Source organism: Pseudopipra pipra, chromosome 1 (genome assembly GCF_036250125.1).
Source record: "Pseudopipra pipra isolate bDixPip1 chromosome 1, bDixPip1.hap1, whole genome shotgun sequence".
Taxonomy (NCBI): Eukaryota; Metazoa; Chordata; class Aves; order Passeriformes; family Pipridae; genus Pseudopipra; species Pseudopipra pipra.
In genome coordinates, this window is record NC_087549.1 from 103478574 (window position 1) to 103501519 (window position 22946).

The 22946-nt window shown below is 39.4% G+C and overlaps 1 protein-coding gene across 8 annotated transcripts in view; it reads right to left on the minus strand.

Moving 5' to 3' along the window:
- Positions 1–22946, minus strand: part of TPK1 (thiamin pyrophosphokinase 1) — a 298387-nt gene that overhangs the window by 92677 nt on the left and 182764 nt on the right. For 7 of the 8 annotated variants that reach the window (XM_064668750.1, XM_064668803.1, XM_064668777.1 and 4 more), the window contains one exon: positions 12145–12291. The exons of the other annotated variant lie outside the window; for it this stretch is intronic. In XM_064668750.1, coding sequence (XP_064524820.1) covers positions 12145–12291 — 147 coding nt within the window. The remainder of the gene's footprint in view (positions 1–12144; positions 12292–22946) is intronic. 8 annotated transcript variants of the gene reach the window in all.

Below are 22946 nucleotides of genomic sequence, written 5' to 3' on the forward strand. Positions count from 1 at the left end.
CCCAGGTCCTCTTCTGCAGAGCTGCTCTCCAGTAGGTCAGCCCCCAACCTGTACTGGTACTTGAGGATATTCCTCCCCAGGTGCAGTGCTCTACACTTGCCCTTGTTGAACCTCATTAGGTTTCTCTCCGCCCAGCTCTCCAGCCTACCAAGGTCCCACTGAATGGCAGTGCAGCCTTCAGGTGTATCAGCCACTCCCCCAGTTTTGTATCATCAGCAAAGTTGCTGAGGGTGCATTCTATCCCTTCATTCAGGTCGTTGATAAACAAGTTGAATAAGACTGGACCCAGTATTGATCCATAGGGAATGCCTCTGACTACAGGCCTCCAACTGTATTCTACTCTGCTGATCACAACCGTCTGAGCTCTGCCATTCAGCCAGTTCTTGATCCAACTCACTGTCTGTTCATCTAACCCACATTTCCTAAGCTGACCTTCGAGGATGGTATGGGACACAGTGCATTTCCAGGTACAGTAAACAGAATGTAAAAGGGAGCTACATGTGTGAAACAGGCTCCATGGCTGGGGTTAGAATTCATGCTTTTCTTTGCAAACCAGCACTGCTGAAAGTCTGGTCCCAGAACATCATGGCTCATGTGACTCATGGTTCAAATTGACCAACAGGGCTATCAGCTTCATGTTTAAATAGCAGCAAATAAGGGCAGCTGGAAACACTATGCCTACGTGTTAGCAACTTTTGAAAGTTTTGTGTTCATTTTTTTTTTTTGGAATACAGTTGGGGATATAAAATCAACATAGTGAGCTCTGTTTCTAACTGTCCCACTCCTCCCCATTTTTCCCTTTCAGAAAGCTGTTGTGAAATGTCATCAGATGAATGACTAGGGACTTTTCCCCTAATTTCATAGAGTCATAGAATCCTATGGGCAGGGATGTCATTCACTAGACCAGGTTGATCACGGTCTCATCCAACCTGGCCTGGAAAACTTCCAGGGATGGGGCATCCGCTTCTCTGGACAACCAGTGCCTCATCACCCTCTGTAGTGGGTTGACCCTGGCTGGATGCCAGGTACCCACTAAAGCCACTCTCTCACTCTCCTTCCTCAACTGGACAGAGGAGAATAAAAAAAACCAGCTAAGGATTCATGAGTTGAGATAAGAGCTGGGAGAGGTCAGTTACTGATTACCTTCACAGGCAAAACAGACTCAAAGTGAGGATAGTACTTAAATTTATCACTAAGAGGATCAGAGACAAAGAGTGAGAAATAAAACAGTCTTAAAAACATCTTCCCCCACCCCTCCTTCCATGTTCTCCCTCCTCCCCCTCAGAGGTGCAGGGAATGGGGGTTACAGTCAGTTGTTTTTTCTGCTGCTGCTCAGGGAGACGAGTCCTTCCCTGCTTCCGTGGGGTCCCTCCCATGGGAGACAGTCCTTGATAGACCTCTCCAGCATCAGTCCATCCCTCGGGCAGCAGTTCTTCCCAAACTGCTCTGCCATGGGTCACTCCTCCATGGGGTGCAGTGCATCATGGATGAGTTGCACCAGTGTGGTTCCCCCACAGGGGCCACAAGTCCTACCTGGGAAAAAACCTGCTCCAGCGTGGGCTTCCCTCTACATGGGCTGCAGGTCTCCAGCAGGACCCTGCTCCATCTTGAGCCTCCCACGGGGTCACAGCCTCCTTCATGCATCCACCTGCTCCAGCATGGGCTCCTCCATGGGCTGCAGGTGGGTCTCTGCACCCTGATGGTCCTCCATGGGCTGCAGGGGCACAGCTGCTCCACCATGGGCTGCACCGTGGGCTGCAGGAGCCTCTGCTCTGGTGCCTGGAGAACCTCCTGCCCCACCTTCTGCACTGACCTTGGTGTCTATCGTGTTGTTCCCATGCGCTCACTCTGCTCTTCCCTGGCTGGAATTCTTTCTGTGCAACAACCTTCTGTTCTTAAATATGTTATCATAGAGTTGTTACTATTACTTCTAATTGGCTTGGCCAGCAGCAGGAAGTTCATCCTGGAGCTGGCTGGCATTGGCTCCACAGGACAGGGGAAGCTTCTAGCAGCTTCTAACAGAAGCCACTCCTGTAGCCCCTCCCGCTATCAAAACCCAGCCATAGAAACCCACTACACCCTCACAGTAAACAATTCATTCTAATATCTAATCTAAACCTACTCTCAGTTTAAAACCACCACTCCTTGTCCTGTCACTATCTGCCCATATAAAAAGTCCTTCTCCCTCCTTTTTATAAGCCCCTGTAAGGTACTGGAAGGCTGCTCTAAGGTCTCCCCAAATGCCTTCCTTCTCCAGGCTGACCAACTCCAACTCTCTCAGCCTCTCTTAGTAGGAGAGGTGCTTCAGCCTTCTGAGCATCTTCATGCCTCTCCTCTGGACTTGCTTCAACAGGTCCACATCTTTCTTGTGCTGAGCATCCCAGAGCTGGACATAGCACTGCAGGTGGATTCTCATGAGGGCAGAGAAGAGGGGCAGAATCACCTCCCTCAACATAATGGCAACTCTTCTGTTGATGCATTCCAGGATACAATTGGCTTTCTGGGCTGCAAGAGCATATTTTTGAATCATGTCCAGCCTCTCTTCCACCAGCATGCCCACGTCCTTCTCCACAGGGCTGTTCTCAACGAGTTCTTCTCCCATTGCATACTCATGTCTGGGATTGCCCTGACCGAGGTGCAGCACCTTGGACTTGGACTTGTTGAACTCCATGAGGAAGATTGAGGGCTCACTTCTCAAGCTTATTCAGTGGCATTTACTTAGTGCCTTTAGAAACAGCAATCATTTCTCCTTCCAGCATTTTTTATTGTGAGGTTTTAACATACCTGTTCAGTCCACCTCTGTTTCCACAAGTGTCCCAGAATCACTTACGTAGGATGGTGTTTTGGGACGTCATTGAGTGCAGCCTTCCCATTGGGCTTTGAACACTGCCAGGGATGGAGATTCTCTGGGCAACCTACTCCTGTATGTAATTAACGTCAGAGTAGAAACTTTTCCTTATAGTTACCCAGAATCTCCAATTTCAGTTTAGGACCACTGTCCCACATCCTTTTGTTGTGCATCTCAGGAATAAGCCTAGCTTTATCTTCTTGATAATCTCCTCACAGATCCTGGAAGATTTTTTCCAGACTCCCTTTCTTGCTTTTAACAGAAATATATTCACTCCAAATATCTCAATTTTAGTATTAAGAGTAGGAAGCCTGTGCACTCCCATGAAGGTCATTAGTCCAACTGCACTGCTTGCAAGTATTTTTGATTGGAGTTGACATGAGAGTGGTAGACACTTTACAGTCTTAAAAGACAATGAAGAATGCAATCCCTGATCACCATCTGCTCTTGGGATGTTCGGTTATGGCAGAGAGAGAGTGTTGAAGTAATGTAATCAGTTGTTATCAACACGAAGAAAATTCATATTGCTAAGTCAATCACTTCCCATGGCAAAGCTGAACAGTTCTGGCTAAATCTTGTATATCAGTGTAATACAGCATTTTCCCAGGAACCCCCGATATTACCAAATATTATCATTCTTCTTCTCTGACCCCTTTTTAACAGTAAATGTCAAAAATCCATACAGTTGACACCAACGCCCTGGCAGATGCAGAATTAACAGTGATACTGTAAGGGACTGGAAAAGCCTAAGCCATTTCACAAAGGGACTGAATTGAAGAGATAACATATTTTCAAATATAACTGAGGCCAGAATACAAATGCTCACCTTCTACAACTTCAACTATTGCCAGTACTCAGATGTGAGCAGAAAGGACCATTATTAAATTTACCTCTAAAGGATTCTAAAAACCCTTCAGACTTGGTCAGCCATTAGGTGTTCAGCATTCAGATTTTTTTTTTGGTAGTAGATAATAATTTATCACCCACTATCACACAATTTTTGCTGTTATTTACATTCAGTTTAGGTTTAATAATACTGATTTTTCCCTGCTATATTTTTAATTGTATGCAGTAAAATATTTTCTTTTTAGAGGAGGCTCTGTCACAGAGTACAGACTTCCAATATCTGTTAGTTTCCCTACTGAACTTTCTGTAACTCAGACAGGGAGTGAAAAAAATCCCATACCCCCAAACCAGCACTGAAATCCATTTAATACTCAAAGAGAAAAGTTCTTACTACAAAACTCTGGTGAAATTCATCTCAATCAAGCCAGTAAGATGCTCTCAGAAAGACAGTGTCACTTAGTAGGTAGAATAGAATCCTAGAATTTGAGAGATTTGGGCTAATACAATAAAGCTGAACAAAGAGTTATAATGCAGCAATAATTCAAGGGTGATGCATAGGCACTCTGCAGCAGAAATCACCCCAGTAGATTCCAATATTACACAGATGGGGCCACTTTGGTCATTGGTACAAGAGAATAAAGAGAAAACACTGTGAGACTGAAGAGGAATGTGATTCTATGAATTGATTAAGCCAGAATTACTAGGCATTGATGAATTAATGCTTTGTAGCATACAACTGTAACTGCTGGGGGAAGACAAATCCTGGGAAAAGTCTTCAGGGCAGCAGTGGCTGCTTTAGTTAAAGCTAGAACATTTTATACAAAACTAAACCGAAAAATTAGGATAACATGATGTGCTATGAAAAGACAGTTGATAGGATCCAAGAAAAATCCAGAGAGGAAAAAAAAAAAAAAAGGAAAGAAGAAGAAACAAGATTAGAAAAAAAGTAAGATCTTGCTGTATGGTAACTAAATAGTATGGGGGCTGGCCTCTTACAAGGCAAGTCACATAAAGTGTTCATAATTATTCCTCTAAGTCCCCTTAGTTCTTCATGTCTAATGGCTGACCTTGAAATTCAAAACATTTCATTATCCCTTCCAGGTGTTAGATGGTAGACAAATATTTTAAACCACAGCAATATTCATAAAAATACTAAAAAATCAATCCATAAAGTGCCATTCTATGAGACCATCATACAGACAAGCATTTGAATATTTTTTTCTTTTGTAAACTACAAAAATATGGCACCCTGTAGAAATATAAAGCTTATTAAATTATGCACAAAGTATTTAAAATTTTGACCAAATTTGGAATCCATATTAACAGTATTTTAAAATGCCTTTTTTTTTTTTTCGTGATCAAAAATTTATTCACAAAAACTTGGGAATTCTTTAGCTTGCTACAAAATCCCCATATAGCATCAAAGTCCTACCTGGAAAAAACCCCAAACAAAACTGGAATGAACACACACAAGCACACACTCCAGCTTTGTTCTGTTCAGTGACAGAACACACAGCAAGTGAAAATACTGCTGTGGTCTTCCTCAGCTTACTGCTATCGTCAAAACAGCAGAAAGTTTTACCAGCTTCCTATTGATCCCAGTTTAAGCATCAGCTTCTGATAAGCAAATGTCAAAGACAAACATTATATGTTTTATTGTTGACCATTTAATATAAAGCAGAAGAATAGTTTTACAGTACACAAAATTATTAATACTACATTGCACACAAAACCCTGAAGTATCAGACCACTGCAGAAAGAAGTTTGTTAAGGCTGAGGATGAAAAGATGGATTAAGACTTCAAAGGAAAGAAAAGTAATTAAGATGTTTGGGAGAAAAAAAAACAACTCCAAGAAAATTAGCTTTGTAGCTAACTTTGTAGCTAAAAACACTTCTTGCGGTTTCCATAAAGCAGCAAAATAGATATTAACATATTAACAAGAGCACATCACAACAGCTAGGGGCAACAACAGAGAGCAGGAACCTCATTGGAAGAGTTTTATTTAGGGTCAAGGTTCTCCTAGATGATCATTCATCAGCTGCTGTAGTAACTAATTAAAAATCTGGACATATACTGAAAAAATCTGAGAGCAGAACTGTTGACACTTACCAAGCACAACATATTGATTCAGAATCAAACTGGATGACTTCAGAATTTAGAAATACCTAAGTAATCCAATTAGACTCCTTACATTGTCTTCTCTTCCAGACACCATTAAGATGTGAATTTAAAAAGAGTTTTGTGATTATCATATCCTGCTATAGAGTATTACTTGTTTCTTAAGAATTATGAGCAGATAAAAATCTCACTTAGTAATGATTATTCTTTTTCTCTTTTTTTCACAATGATAATTTGGTATTTTCCTTTCCTTTCTGAAAGATAAGTATTTTTTCTAAAGCAGTTACCTACAAACTAACAGATTGACCTATGAATTTGTTGTTATCTGTTTGTTCAAGCAAAGGTTGTAGGATGAGAGTTACTAAAAAAAATATATTTTACATAATCTTCATTATACAGAAGTAATACATAAGTATTAGATATCATCCTCTGCAAAAAAGTTCACAAAAATCCACATAATTCCAAACTGTTCATAAAGTTGATGCAGGTTGTACTTTTAACTGATGCTAAATAAACTGTTTAAAAGGATTTGACTGTTTCAAAAGCTAATTATTATTTCTAAGATACTATATAAGCTTTGTATATTTCATACTACACATTTGCAGATGCTGGAATAGAACAAAGTTACAAAGAATTTAGCTGTTATGAGAAAATCCACCTAAAAGTTTCCTTTAGTAACAGTGAGAAACAAGATAGCAAGTAAATCTTTCCCAGGTCAGAATGTTACTGACAGATATGAATTAATTTTGGATCTCTGATATTCAGTAAAACACAGAAATCCTGTGGTAAACAGGAAATAAACCTGATTTTTTGACCTGTAGCTTTTTGAAGGTCATATTTACAGAGGCCCACTACATTAACACATGATAAGAATGATTAAATTATCATTAGTCCAGCTGGATTTGCTCAGGCAAGAATAAAAACATAGACTACAAGTCTTATTTTAAGAACAGAATCCTCAAAGTTTCTTACCTAAGAAGGAAACTAAGGCAGTTAAACTACCAACATAGCAACTATTTTTTTCTGAGAAGTAATTTAAATGTGAGACTAAAGCTCTGGAAGCAAAAACCCCTTTCTTCAAGGGTTTCTGTGAAGGATTCAGATTCCCAGAGAAGGGCTTAATTAAGACTTTGCCACTGCTAATATTTTTGACATTGCAGTCTTTCTGTCCAGCTGAATGGCTGGCTGTTTCATAGAAAGTCATAAAAAAGGTATTTATCAAAGAACAAGAAGCTGTATGTTTGTGAATTTAGTATTTTAAGTACTAAATATATGTTTAAATATTAAATATTTGTTTAAATGCCTTCCTTTACAACTGCAGCCTTTTTGTAACTAAATTTATGCACCAAAAATATGTATAGGAAAAGGAGACATTACATTTCCAAATTCCAAAGTTATCCTCCATAAGAGGCACATTCACTAAGCATTTTCTCCACTGAGCCATGGCAAGTCAGATCTGCTCCTTACACATATGAGGGGGTACAGAACGAATTGGATAACTCATTCTTGAAGTTCCTGCAAAATTCAAGGAACTGGCCCCCTGAAAAAAACTCAGAGGTTGAAGGTGTATACCCTGAACTTCCCATTAAACTTTACAAGCATAGATACAAACCAAACCAAGTAACACTGGCATAGAGAACTGCAGCAACAAACCTCAGCAAAGTTTCCAGTCTTGTACTTTCTCTCACGTCTATTGCAGTGTCTACATCTAGGAGCAGATCTTCATGCCTGGTCACTCTGTCTGCATCTGTAAAACTGTTCAGGTAATACTCTTTGGAACTCAAGCCAACTAGCACAGCAGTGCTCATATGCATGTGGCTGTTCTCTCTTGCTCCCAAAACAAGGCAGTACCTTCCAAACGCTACTGGCTTGTGCTAAAACTGAACTGTGCCCAGACACATCTGCAAGAATGACACCTAGCTCCCCCTAAAACTGAGTTTGGAACCATGCTAACTAATTATCTGCAGAGCCTCCGTATGGCAATATTTATGTTAATTAAAGGCCTTACTAATACGGTTGTTACTATTACCATAACACTGTGTTCCATCCCAGTGCAGAGATGAGGATGTAACCGTGTTTTGTAAAGAACTAAATGAGCCTCAAAGTACCCATTCAGAGAAGGGTTTTACACAATTTACAAACTAGGAGATGTGAGATCAAAGGCTGCACAATATACTTCTATTCAAGTACATGGTAGTAAAGAACCAAAGATAAGGGATGGGATTCCTGATTCTTATTGCTCACATTTAGCTGCTGGACCACTATCTATGATGCTAAATTATTCATAATCTCTCACAGGGAAGGCAGGCATGCACTCAAAAGAAAAGCCTGTGTGCAAGAAAAAGAGTTATCTAAGTAGTCACACACTCTTTCAAAAGAGTTAGCTAACTGACAAAAATATGCTGCTGTAACACATTTTCATGTGTAGGCAGCAATTCTTCTCCACATCCTAGGGCTGGAATCCTGTGTGGGGAAAACTGAACTGCTCGGTGTGTGTAAAAGACAGGCCTCATTAACTCTTGGACATCTTCTCATTTCTTGGTCATAAATCCTATTACCTTGTATTACAAACTGCCATAAAACTCACAGATAAAAGATAATTTATGCTCAGTGTACAGAAGCTAATGTTTCTGTACTCCTGAGAAGCACAAAACCAGAAAATGAGAAAGTATGTATGTGAAACCTTAAGCCATTCATATTGAGCATGGCTAGCATGATAAACACGACTCTAAGGGCCTAATGCTTTTCAGCCAGGGTATAGTCTAATAGTAATTGATATTACCAAAATTTCCAGCATAAAATGCATGAACTGTTGTATAAAATATTCTGCTTATAAAGAGGGATTACTCATTAAAAATTCAGGCTTTCCTTCCTCTCCCACTACAGAAAGAAATATGATCTCTATTCAGTACACAGGTACATTTTTTTTTTTTTTTTAATTTCAACCATCACATTAGAAAATGCTTCAGAACAAGCATCATCTCCTGGAATTCTTACAAAGTCTCCCTATTTCTGACTCCTATCCTAATTAGTGTTCCATGGCACACAAAAAGTAACAACCCTTGGAGTTGGCAAAATCAAAGGCAACTTAATCTTCTATTTGCTTTTTCTCTGAAGCAATTTAAAATCTTCAGGCCTTGCCACTGATTTTAACTGTGTTGGTTATCTGCTCAAAGGAATATTTTGCTTTAGTGAAGACTGAGCAAAAGTGCTCATTTAGGCTGCCTGTTATTAGTTTTCCTTTCCCATTCAGACAAGAGAAAATCTTTCACTGTCAACTTATAACTTCTGGAGCTACAAATTAGGGTCTCATTTCTTGGGCCCTTCCAGAGGGGCACCTCATTTCATGCCTGCTTTTTTTTTTAAAAAAAAATACTTGCTTAGTAATTTGACATATATTGGAATTCATTTATCTAAACTTAGATACCTACAGCGTATATAGTTAGATCTCAGCCTCCCACCCATTTCTCCATAGAGACCATGGAGACAGATATTTATGGGGTGTAATTATTCCCACCTTTTTTTTTCCATTTTCGTTAGAGGAGCTCATCCTTAAAGGTCAGAAATGAACATTAGAGAGTTTACTTCCTTGTAGTTTTCTTCACTTTCCATGCCAAAACATTTTTATCTATATATTTCAGAAACTTGCACTGTCTGTCCATCTATTTCCCAAGAAATGCCTCAATACTCAAAGTGCCCATTACTCTGACATTCAGTACTTGGATAATTTTACTGGCTGATGAAAAAAGGCTTTGTTTACCTGGTCCCCCTTGCTTGGTCGTCTGCAGTGGATCCCAAATCAGACATTGTCCTTGCTGTCTTTCTCTTATCACCCTGAAGACTTTCAAGAAGTCTATAATCATGTTTCCTACAGCATGTGGACCCTTTACAAGTGTGTTAAATACTAATATATTTCTTCTGCTGTAACCCTATATATCAACACTGTAATAATGTGAAATCACTCTCTTTCAAAGCAATTACTTAATAGATTTTATGGTGTACTTACATACGTACTCACACCATCCTCCTCTTAGTTTCTGCATTAGTAATTAAAAATTCAGCACCTTGACTTGTTACTCCCCTTTGTATCCTTCCTAGGGCTGTTATGGGATTACCAGTTTATCTGCTGTATCCAAATATTTTAGACTCTGCCTAGGTACACATGATAGAGAACCACACTCCTGATATTGTGAACAGAGGGCTAATGTTATTTTGAAGCAAAACCATAATTATATTTTGCTCATATATATTATCCCAAAATCCAATACAGATCAGATTCTTCTTCCCCAAGAGAGAAAGCTTTCAGATCTACATTTTATAGAAAAAGAAACATGCTCTTAACTTTATAGTTTGCATTAGCATTTGAATCTCAAAACCTTGCTTCATTTGTTGCAGTTTCCAGAGACTTGCATTTTGAAAAGTCAGTGGTCTCCCACTGTGTTAAACTCCCTCCTACCTTGATTTTAAATTACAAAGGGGAGAGGAGGGAAAAGAGAGAATGTCATGATTGTGGCTGTTTGCAAGAGAAAAATACCAGGCTGAACTTCATACAAAAAAAAAAAAAAAAAAAAAAAAAAAGCACTTCCAAGCTTAGGATCCTTGTATTTTTCTGTGTATAAACTACTCACTTGATTTTTATCTAAACTAGGTAGGATTAATGTTATTATCTGGAGGTACCATGACAGTTGACTGAAGATGCTGACAGTGACAGGTTTAAACAACAATCAAAAGCAATTTTGTGTCAAAATTAGCACAGAGATTGTTTAAATGGCCTGCCCCCATATCTGCCCTTTATTTCGGTACCCTACAAACAGTCTGAAGTTACAGAAGTCAGTTGCTGGCAATACAAACTGACAGCCAGGTACGGCAGAAAAAAAATAATATCCTGTAGAACTCTCCCCATCTACAAAAAATATTACGTGCTTCTTGTACGGCATTATTAAAAACAGAACAAAGAAGTTTTCAGCAAACACAAACAATTAACAACCTCACATTTCTATTTAAAATGCACAGATTGTGATTTTTTTCAAGTTATAAAGGGTTTAATTATTCATGGAAGATTCTTGTGAAAGCAATCTTAGGCATGGCATTTTAAAGCTACTTATGGAAAAGACGAATGAAAATAATTAAAAGTCTTTCCAGTCCGAGCAAGAGCTTTGTAAGCTAAACTAGGAATTCTCCATCTTATCTTCAACATGTTCTTAAAAATATCCTAAAATAAATTTACAGTGGTCGGTGAAGTACTGCAATCACAGATCAATCACAAGTAAGTTTCTCCTCACTTTCAGATTTTAACCGAAGTTATCGCTTAGCCCTCTCTCCCCCTCATTCCTGCCTCTATCCATTTAGCTGTGTAACTAATGATCAGAGTAATTCCTCATCATACTGACAAAAGACCTCCTGTGCCTACTATCTTTCCTGCAGACACAGTGCTTCAAATTGTTAATAGAGTATCTGCCCCTGTGGCTTTAAATCTATAAACTCATAGAACCTCATTAATGCTTTTCTCGAATTACAATGAAGCACACCTGGTGCAAGGTTTTGTCTGTGAATGTTATTTATTTTAATGAAATAAGCTTTCCAAGAGAAATTGGGAAAATTAGGTAAGCTTCTAGAAACCTCGACAACAGGAAAAGATATTTCCAAACAAATAAATGAATCACTGTTAGAGAACAGTGTTTGATGTTTAGATTTGCCTTTAATTTAAATCTTAGAAGCAGAAGATCAGCAAGATCTTTTGCATGTGTTGTTTTATGAATCAATAAATGCAGTAACAGACCTGAAAAACCACAAAAATAACACACCTTAAAGAAATTCTCTTGCTGATGCTATATGGATTCCCATCATGATGAACTGCACCACTGGGACTGCATAAGACCTCTGCCTGATGTGTATGTCAGGAATTCCCTCATATCATCCTCTCGTGTCTTTCTTTTATTCTTCTTATTGCAGACATCCTTATTGCTACTCAACATGCAAAAGGGCTATGTGCTAAATTTAAACTTACTGGAACGAAATTTAAAAGGTTAATTTTAATTTTTCCCATTTATAATCAAAATCCTATATTTACCCAAATTCAGTTTTCATAGTTTCTGTTTTTCTTCTTTCTCTGCTTTAAAAAAAATCTATTCTGAACAAATTCAACAAAATCTTTTCCAAGGCAGGAATGCAGATCCCATCATTTGCTGTTCATTTGTCTGCAATGTATATTATTAGGTTCTGGTCCTACAGAACACAATTGAAAAAATGAGCACTTAACGGTGCAAGACCTATGGTGTCAGGGTGGGTGGAAGGTCAATTTTATTATGAAGTAACTTTTCACAACACTTACAGGTTGAAGCAGGTAAATCAGTGAGCACTCCTGGATAACTATGACTGGAAAGGGAGTGATATTTGTTGCATGAAAAAGCGTTTCCACTGATGCCATTGTTTGGTCAAAGCGTCCTCCAAGTCCGCCCAAAGTCACAATCACATCAATCTAAAAGATAAAACAAAAACAGTCACCAAGAAGACTCTCAGGAATGATCTCTAGACCCTGAAAATCCACAATAAAATCACTTTGGGAAAAAAAAAAGAAAAAATAACTACTGACTATAGAAAAGAGAATGTCAAATACAGTTATTTACTCCCATTACCAATAAATACCATTATGTGATTTTGAGGCTGAGTAAATTCACAGACAACATGTGGTACTTTTTAAAAGGATGTAACCATTCTCCATAAAATACAGGCCAGTCTTCGAAGGTATTTATCTGTCTGCCCTAAATATATGGAGCCTAAGATCTATCACTCCATATCTAAGCTCCTCAGGTAAGTGTGGTATATCTGAGCCATAGCATTTCCAGTTCTTCACATCATTTCAGTATTACCCTCACGGTTTATAGAGCAAATAAAGGAAATTTCAGGTTAGGGCCATTATATGTCATTCTCATTCCTGCCACACAGCATTTCAATGTACAAGCAATACCCCTGAAAGGCTGGCTCTGCCCAAGATTAGAAGTACTGCTGAATAGGAAGTTCCACCCTAAGCAACTGGGACATCATCTCTGTCAGGGACAGAGACAGGCACAGGAGCGCTCTCCTGTCCCAGTCACAGATACACAGAAAGTGCTATCTGACTGTTTGCAGTAGGCCATGGTGTTGGACTGCTCCTGCTCAGTTCCCTCACACAAATGTTCTAGACTTTGAATACTTTATTTCCTATAATCAGAAAGGGAGTATTTAAAAGCCTTGGTTAAGAGCTTTCAGGTCCTCAGACGAAAGGTCATTGAGTGCAAAGTATTATTATTATTACTTCCATAATGTTGATCAGTTTTGTTCATTAATTTTATTTTAAAAAGCTACCACTAAGTCATATCTAGGGCCCTAACACATTGCAGCTTTAAAGTCTTTTAGAAGCTGCCTTGACAATGGCCATCTGGTGAAGTTTTCAACTTTATAGAGCTTAAGTCTATGGCTGCTGTGATTACATGAAATTTTACTCAACCCAGGAGCCACATAATGGTGCCCTGTGAATCTGGAATGATGTATTAATAGCATCAGCTTCTATTTTTATTACCAAGTCTAGGGCTTTATGATTCTGTTGAATATTCTTTTGCATGAAAATTGTCTTTTCCTTCCTTGAAGAAATATACCATTTTTCTCACCACCAGGAAAATACCTGAGAGGCCAGAACGGATCAATATAACACATTATATTAGCAGCAAACACTGAAACAAAAAAACTATCCTTGTACTGCTGACAGCATGTATTTTCTGTGCAGATTACAGATCACATAGACCTAACATACCACCAATAGAATATGAATTGTAGCAAAACCTATTCTTAAACAGAAGATAAAACAGCAAAAAGTAAAAAGCATGTGTTCCCAGCTAAGCCACAATACCATAATATATTTTCCCTTTTATTGATTCCACTGTAGAAGCAAACTGCTTTTGTTTGATTGGTGATGACTGTGAGTTAAAAGGGCGGATCAATTCTCTGAAGATAAAACTATTAATAAGACCCATCAGCACCAGTTCCCTACCAGACAATCAGCAGCAAAATTCTCCCATCCTCCCCCAGTAGAAGCCACTAGGGAAATCTGCTACACTAACCTGGAACCACAGTGAAGTTAAGGTGTCTGGCAAAGGATCAGGATCCACATGTATGTTGTTTTTCTTCTGAGCAATGGGACTGAAGCTTAAATATTAGCCTAGCCTCATCTAGAAGAAACTGAGCAACTCTGTATAGTTTCTTGGTGTATATGTCTCATCATACATGAACTTGTTTGTTTTGGCTTTGATGTTTTGTACAGTTTGAAAGGTAAGAATGAAGGAAACACAGACTCCCTTTGACTTGGAATTAAAATGATGCAGTAACATTCTGAATGTGTCTTCTTTCTCTTGTAAAACTGCCAGTATGTCAGAAAAATTCTGCTCTGTTATTCACACCCATGTACTTGCCATGAAGTACAGGACATATCTCAAGCAATGAAGTGCTCAGTGACTGCAGCTTTCTGTGGTAGAGATAGCCAGAGCCATGCAAGCTGAAGAAAAACATAACAAAAAAATACTTCTGTATTTTCCAGTATGACAGAAGTGATCCCAAAGTCCTGCTCCTTATTCAATGGCAACAGTGCAGTCTTGTGGATTGCTTCCCAAAAAGTAAGAAAATAAAACCAATCTAGCATGGAGTAGATACATTGCAAAGGCATTCATAAACCAGAGGTTTGGGGTTGAGGTATTTTGGGAGAAGGTTAATAAAGATATCTGAAAAGGAAACGCAGCTACTACTTAGGATACTTGCATGGATTGTGAAAATGAAAAACACAAGTATGTGACAGGTATGCAAGCAAACCCAGCTGGAGTACGAGAGCAGCAGACTGAGGGAAAAGCTAGAATTCTGCACTCCTGTGAGTGCAGTTGACAGTCTTGCCTTTCACTGGATAATCTTGCAGAAGCAACAGGCATAGAGACATTTTAGGACTTTCAGAGCCTTTATTTGAAGGTCTAGGTATACACACTTTGTTTATTTAACAGAAACACAAAGAGACTAAGTGCAACAAAAGTCTCAAGAGCTTTTCCATCCTAAAGTTAACATCTCTGTTAAAAAAACCACACAACCCAAGAATTACAAACTAACAAAACAATCCATTCCTTCCCTGCAATCACTACTCCTCTCACTCTGTCAAGCACTTAAGAAAATGGATGTGCCACGAAAGCACATACACGACTCTTGGTCATTCTACAACCTAAGACAAAGTGAATACCAATGCACAAGACACATATATTCCCACACTACAGAGACAAAAGGTCATTCATTTTTCTACTATGATTTCCTGTATAACACAGGCCTCAGAATTAATACTATTACTGCTAATGAGCCCAGCAGGTAACATTCGACTAACACACTGTACTTCCATTGAATTGTCCATGCTTCACTTAAATGTCCCATCACCAGTCCCTTTACACAATTTGTTTTCACACAGTGCTATTCATTTCCTGAAAAAAGGATATAAAATCGTAAATAACTACAAAGAACAGCTTAGATCATTGCAGGCACATTCTCTTGGAGTATCTATAACCTGACTTAAATGTAATGCACAGCATCTTTAAAGACTATGAAGGTTTAATTTAGAAAGAGTTGAGGATCTAAGGGTATGACCCAGTCATATTTAAGTGATACAGCTATATGTTATTATCTCTTTAAAAAGTTTTAGAAGTCACTACCAAACACCAGAGCAGTTAATAGGAGAAGGGAAGCATAAAGGAAGACTTTGTGCTTGCATTTCAGGGAGGTATTTCTTCCTTCCTACCCAAGCTGTAATTAAGGGGTACAGTAACCAAGGGGAGCTGAGGCTTCCACCACATCAGAATGAAATTGCTCAGATTCCTGCTTCCATTCTCACAGAGACTATTGAAATGGACAACCTGCTGTTACCTTTGCAGGCTTGCTGAACACGGTCTGTTAAAACTGGTCCAGCTGACATTCCCGTTTCTGGCACGAATGGGTTAAATACAAAGAATATTTTCACTGTATGACTGAGGAACATGTATTTAAGGATACAGGAAGTTGGGAACTGCCTGGAGTGGGTGAAAAGTGTGCAGTATCATTCGTTGTAATGTCAGCATCACCATGACATACAAGAGTGAAGTCCAAGGCTCAAACTGACAGCAAAGGATGCTCACTCTTTTCAAAACCATGCTCATTATCTCTGATAAGAAATACTCTCCCCAGGGACAGGACAAACAACTCAGAGGACTTTTTTCCATATGAGCTCACTTTCAGTCAGAAAACTTGCAAACAAACATCCCTAGGGTTTGGAGAAGTGGGTAGGTGAAAGGAAACACATTTACTGAAGCAGCACTGAAAGAACTGCAAAAAAGACCTCCCCTGAAGGAAAAAGGGAACATGTTGTAAAAGCTCTGAAGCCATGATTAAACTCCCGCCCTCTGAGACCATGGAGACTGTCCACTGCTAATATCCAAGACATTACTATGCCAATTACAGTCAGAAGTCAGATAGCTTCCTTTATCACCTCACTTCACTGAAATCTTTACATCTTCCACAGCCTTTCTTTATTTTCTGTCATTCATAAGCCTACTCCTTTAATTTTTGCAGGAATATGACATAGACAATGAAATTATTGTAGTAACATGCATGTAGTAACATGCATTGGAAGCATATTTTATGATGAAATATCTATATATTGAAGTATATCATATGTTAAAAAACAATCAAGTAGTAATGTGAATACTAAATTTAATATTGCTTTATTGCTTCATCACTTCAATTTTGACCAGTTTACCAGAAAAGCATTTTTTTCTTCATAAGGCAATTTGTCAAATTAGGATGTGGTTTAAAACTCCAGATATATCTTTTCTAGTCTTTGTATCAATACTGAAGACTTTAAAACACAGCAAGCACTTCCCTTGACAACAAATGGGCCAAAGCAGATTTTAGCTCATTTGTCCATAGCTGTATCAGAGCTCTTGTGCTGGTCAGATCACAGTCATTTTTTTTATATCATCCTCAGAATTGCAGTGTAAATTTAATGAACTATTAAAATCCTATTACCCAATGTTGAATATATAGCAACTTATTATACATTTTCGTTGATTCTACTAGCTCTCTAGCTCAGTGTCTTACATGAAGGTATGGCATTCATTTCCTATAGGAATGATAAGCTGAACCACACAGCAGCATTTGAACTTTGCTCAGGTAGAATCCCCTTTACTCTAGCCAGAATTTCCTTGTTGTTTCAGACATCTGACTCTTCATGGGAACAAGAGCTCTCAGCCAAAGGCTGCCATCCTGTCTGTGTACCTTCAATCAGCTTCATCCTCACTTCACTGACTCCACTTATCTTTATATTATATTGTTCCAGCTCCTTCACAAAGCATTTCTTGCTTCTTACCTTCATTTTCTTACATTCTTATCCAAGTGCTTTCTCTATTTATAACCCTTTTTATTTCAAATAAGAGGTTAATTCTTTCTGCTAATGACAGTAAGTATGCAGATTGCATTTGTCTGCTTAAAGCAAGTAACATGTATGACGGTAAGATGGAAATGAGAAAGATAATCTCAAAATCCAGAAACAGATCTGAGTAGCTGGAAACATTTTAAACCTCGTTTTACTACTGACTTGTATTTACATCTCTGGTCAAATGACCTTATTTCATTTCAGTGCTTTGGCTTTGCTCTTTCTTGCAGGTAAATGGAATGTTTGAGAGTGTATATAACATCATCTGGCATTAATTTTGTGGAACATAAACTTCATAACCATTGTCTTAATTCTTTCTTACTTAAAGAAACCTAATCTAAAAAAATCTACAGGAACTGCTGGACTCCAAGCAATCTGAATTTGACTGATTGTTTTTTTGCCGAATATTCGTGTTATGACCTTGATCAAACAGTACTCACTGTGTCTCAGATGGAGTAAGGACACCAATAATTCCCACTCTGCTATTGCTGGTCAGCTGGAGAAAGCTCTACAATTCCTTCTGCATGTGAGATCAGGGTCACTGGAATTCCTTACTGCCTCACATTTTCTGGGTGAAAGGCCTGTCCCCACCCCAGACTGTTACCATGCTGTTGTAAGTAAGTAAAAGTGCAATAAAACTCTTAAAGCAATTTATTCACTGAGGCTTTGTAGGAAAGTGTGTGCTGGTTTTGACCCAGACACATTTATTCTGCACATGAACAAGGATTCCAGGACTATCAATCACGTGTCTGCTGAAAAATCATAAAATCTCCTCATCTTTTAAAGCAGTATGAAAAGACATTCACGAGCATCAGGCTAATCTCTCTGTTCCCATAACTGAACCACTGTTATCCACAGTTCTCACCGTGGTATCACCCCCATGGAAGCACAAAACCAATAACCAAACTATCATATCCCTAATAAAGGAAGTCCTGGATTTGTATTAGCAGCAATGCAGGAGGCCCTAAAAAGATTATGCTGAAATGATCTAGCAAACCTCTTTAATGATCTGTGAACACTATGTTGGGCACATGCTGTGGTTTTAATAATTTTGTATACTGCCTCTAAGAGTTAAAAAAAAAGAAACACAAACTATCTAAAACCTCTCATCAATGAACAACTCAAGGAAGAAAAAAAATTATTCCATCCTCTTCAAGAGAATCTGTTAATTGCGAGCATTGTATTTTATATTTCACTTAACTCTGGCTGTCAGTCTTTACTGTAGCAGCCTTTCTTCCTCTCCCTCCAATACATTTCCATGTTGTCACAAGATCAGCGGGTCAACAGAAGTACAACAAGCTGGCTCCCAGCCAGCAGGGCCCCCACCCCACTGTGCTCATGCCTGTCATTCCATACCCTTCAACTGGAGCCAGTCTGCAGCCTGTGCTGAAGGGTCGGCAGGTGAGAAGGGCACTGCACAAGGAAGAGGCTCTTTGCTGCAAAGAGTCTCCCTAAAAGCCTCCCCAAGGGATACAGGTCATGATCCAGACCAGGGAGCCTTGCCTGGTCTGTGGCTCCTGCTGCAGCCTGCTGGCAGATAGACAATCCTGTACAGGAAGGTCCCTGGCTACTCAGGACCTGATAGATCAGACAATGTTCTGCCTGCCAGCCCACAAACAGGATATATATCCTATATCAATAAGAGTGTGTGTGCCTTCGCAAATCTCCTTGAGCCCTGACAATTCTGTGACGTCCCTTACAGTTCTGTGGTGGGTTGACCTCGACTGGCTGTCAGGCACCACACAGCTGCTCTCTCACTTCCCCTCCTCAATAGGACAGGGGGAGAAAATGAGATGAGAAAACTCACGGGTCAGAACAAGGACAAGGAGATTGCTAATTACCAATTACATCACAGGCAAAACAGATTTAACTTGGGGAAAATTAATTTAATTTATTGTCAACTAGAAATCAAGTTAGAAAGAGAAAAAAGAAAACCAAACCCACCTTTCCACCACCCCTCTTATTCCCAAGCCCAACTTCACTCCTTCATTCCTGACTCCTCTATTTCCCCTTCCCCCAAGCAGCATAGGGGAACAGGGGACTGTGGTCAGTTCACACTACCTCCTCTCTGCCACTCCTTCCTTCACATACTCTGCTGCTACAGTGTGGGGACCCCTTCACAGGGTACAGCCCTTCAGGAACAAACTGCTTCTCTGTATGTCCCTCATATACTGTAGCTCCTGCCAGGAGCCTGCCCCTGCCTGGGCTTGACTTCCCAGCCTGTAGCTTCCTTCAGGGTACATCCACCTGCTTTGGCATGTGGCCCTCTGCTGCCTGCAGTGCGGCTATCTGATCTACCATGGTCCTCCACAGGCTGCAGGGCAGACACCTGCTCCGGTAGAGATACTGGCACAGGCTGCAGCTCCCTCAGGAGAGACCCACTTGCTCTGATGAGGCTCTCCAGGGGAACTCAGTGGCCAGAGCCTCTCTTGTCCCTCCTCCTGCTCTCCCCTCAGCACTGGCAAGGACGTTTCTCCCCTGTTTCCTGTCATCCCTCCCTGCCCGGGTTTGAGGGGCCAGCATGGGGCAGCAAGACCTCACCTCATTGACGTCCTTGCAGCCCCTGCCAGCACCTGGGCACACAAAACCCAATACAAGTCCCCACTGCAGGCTAACTAATAACCCTCATCACTTAGCTCCTTACTATTTCTGTTTCTCTAGAAGGTTGGGATGAATAGAAGATGTGTATCTTGGCCACAAATCTCCCTTTCCTTCCCCACCACACCTTTGTGTGGTTTTGTTTCAGCTCCTGCTCAGATGCTGGTTTGGGACCCTTGGAAAGCCCACAAAGGAAGACAAAAAACCCCTGTGTTATTGCAAGGCAAGGGGGTAGGTTTTCTGTAGACAAGAGTGTCTATATGATATGCTCTGCCAGCAGCCCTCAGGCGCTTACATTCCCCCACGAACATGGAAAGCTGAATTCAACACTATTGAGAGGTGAGACCTTTTCCTGTGACTTCCTAAACCAGGTAGGTCTATTCCTTAAAATTAACTTTCTACCTATTTTTATTTCAATTCTGTCATATTAAGTTTAGGTGTCAAATTTTAAGGAAAGAATAACAGATTTTTAAGGGGAAACATTCCATACAAAACATGGAAAATTTAAAAATCTCAATTTCCATTATATATATAAATTTTTTTTTATTATTTCATCTGAGTAAGAGGTAATGGCTCAGGCACTTTCGCTGCATATCATAGCATTTAGCAGTGAAGTCTGTATAAAAGACGCCACAAATAAGGCAGAGCTTTGGGAGACCTTAACTCTCCCACAGCAGCATTGCAGAGGACATAATTGCAAGAGGCACTTGTGTCTGGGTAGGGCAAGATGTTAGCTCTGCTGTTTAAAATATTTCAACTCGGGTTCACACAGGTCTGAAGATCTCCTGATAGGTCCCAACAGAACAGTAATATTTTCAGCTGGTCTGAACATTAATCTTCATGACGAACAAGGGGATAATAGCCTATCCTATTACACTCCAGGGACAGATATAAGACCTGAAACTAAAGATGGAAAATTTTTCCTGTGCCTCTCAGGCCTTATTCTGTGGATGGTTCCTCTTTTGAGTGATTTCTCTGAATACCTGGGCTGTACAGAATATTTTTTTTTTGGTAAGGGAAGACAGATTTGCAGAAAGAAGCCTTGAATTTATACATTTGTTTATAAGAGGTTGGATATATTTTTATATTGAAGAAAGTAGGTTACGATTTGGATGCCAATTTTCCTTTTCAGCACAGGTTCAGTATTTATAGCAGGTAATTTACACATAGCCTGAATAATTACAGAATCTATTTTATTTTTCTACACTGTCCTCTAGACTATATAAGTTTAGCTACACACTTAAAAGAAATGAAGCATGATTTCTTAAACTGGAGGCCCTTGTGAAGCTGTAAACATTTTATGTGAACATTTAATTTGAACAAAATATTGAGCTTTAATTGTTCAGTGCTTAATTGTTCAGTAGTTTAAAAGGGAAACTTGCTGAGTTCTCTAGGCAAGTTGAAGAGACCATCCCGTCAGTGAAAAAGTCAAAGTAACAGGTAGGTGATTTAATAACAAGCAGCATGAGCATCAGAACTAGCAAAGCCTGGTTTCCAGTGCAGCTCTGCTATGAAGACCTTCCTTCTGTTGAGCTTGTGCTACTGCCTTCTCTGACAGTGAGAATACTGTAGGGGCGTTTCAAATATTATGAGGCTGCCTCATTTTGACAATATTTGTGAAGAGTTAAATTACTGTAAGCCCCTCTGCCCCCTTCTTGTACACCATTGGTGTCAGTGAAGTGGTGCAGAAATAGATGTCAGGGAAAGTTAAAGGATTGCAGAAGACAGCAAAGCCTCAGGAATAACAGGCTAAACCATTTCTGTATAGCACCAGCCACACACTTTTACTTTCCAACAGCCTTAATACCTTCCTCTCCCCTCTGCCCCTAATACTCCTTTCTAGGTAAGGAAAAGAAAAAAAAAAGAGGAAGAGCCACCGCAGATTCAAAAGCTTTGACCACTATTACAATTTCAGTGTTTCTTCTGGCTATTCAAAGGCCATACAATATTACAAAAAGAGGGAAAATGTCATGCGAAAAAAAGAATCCCAAACTGGTAAGGAAGCATTCTTATACGCACTACTGAGGTTAAATAAGTTTCCTTGAAGAGGATAAAAAAAGAAGAGAAGGTAATTTGTTGATTGATTCACCTACTGCTTCAAGGAACAGATCACTGCAGTTCATGAAGTTATGAAAGTGCCCTCTCTAAAGCCAGTGTTTCTTACACTCACAAATGTAGAAAACTCCTAAAGTTTTTATGAAACTATCTCAACAATAGCCAAAACCCTGTCATTTATTCTTGACAAGCATCTTAATTTAGCAAGGAAGAAACCATAGTTGAGATGTAAAAAATGCCCTGACTATTATAATTCGCAGTTAAAATTTACCATACTAGCACAAATTTCTTAATATGCTTAATGAGAAACTTACATACCATTAACTAAAAAGATTTTCATAAAAATACTCATAACTTATGGGAAATTTCCTAGCACCGCAGTATTCATGTGTCAAGCAGGAAAAAGAACCAAACAAGTTATTTATGAAAATCTCAGGCAACAAACTGAGCTCTCACTCTGTGAACTGCACAAAAATTCCTGGTGTCAAAAGTTATGGCTGTTCAGCATTTCCTACTACAATATCCACCTCCAAGACTCTGTCAATTCAAGTATGATAGTCTTTTGAGAATAATGGTATGTCAGTGTAGCCTGACCATTTTCCCAGCATGGAGGCAGTTACATCAGCAATACCTGCTATCAGGGAGCTCTGCTCCTGTAAAGCAGAAGGGGCTGGAAGAGAGAGAATCACATCTCCTATGAAAAAGAGTTGTAAACAGGACAAAATTGGTGGTTACAAAGGGAGCAGTACATCACCTGTAGTAACCTCACACTTTCTGTTTCAAATATATTTTGACTAAGTTGAGAGAACAGTAGCTGGCTTCCTTATTAGCTTCTGCAGTCCTGTTAATGAGCACATCCTTGATCTCTTAAATCCCCTGAACTGCCTAATAAACAGTATTTTTCCCCTTGTTCTTCCTCTCCCCAATGTTTGATACAGGGTTTAACTTTTTTAAACAAACAAACTGAAATCAATGTGTTCTTCAGAATCCTAGATCAAATACAAGCCCCAGTAGAA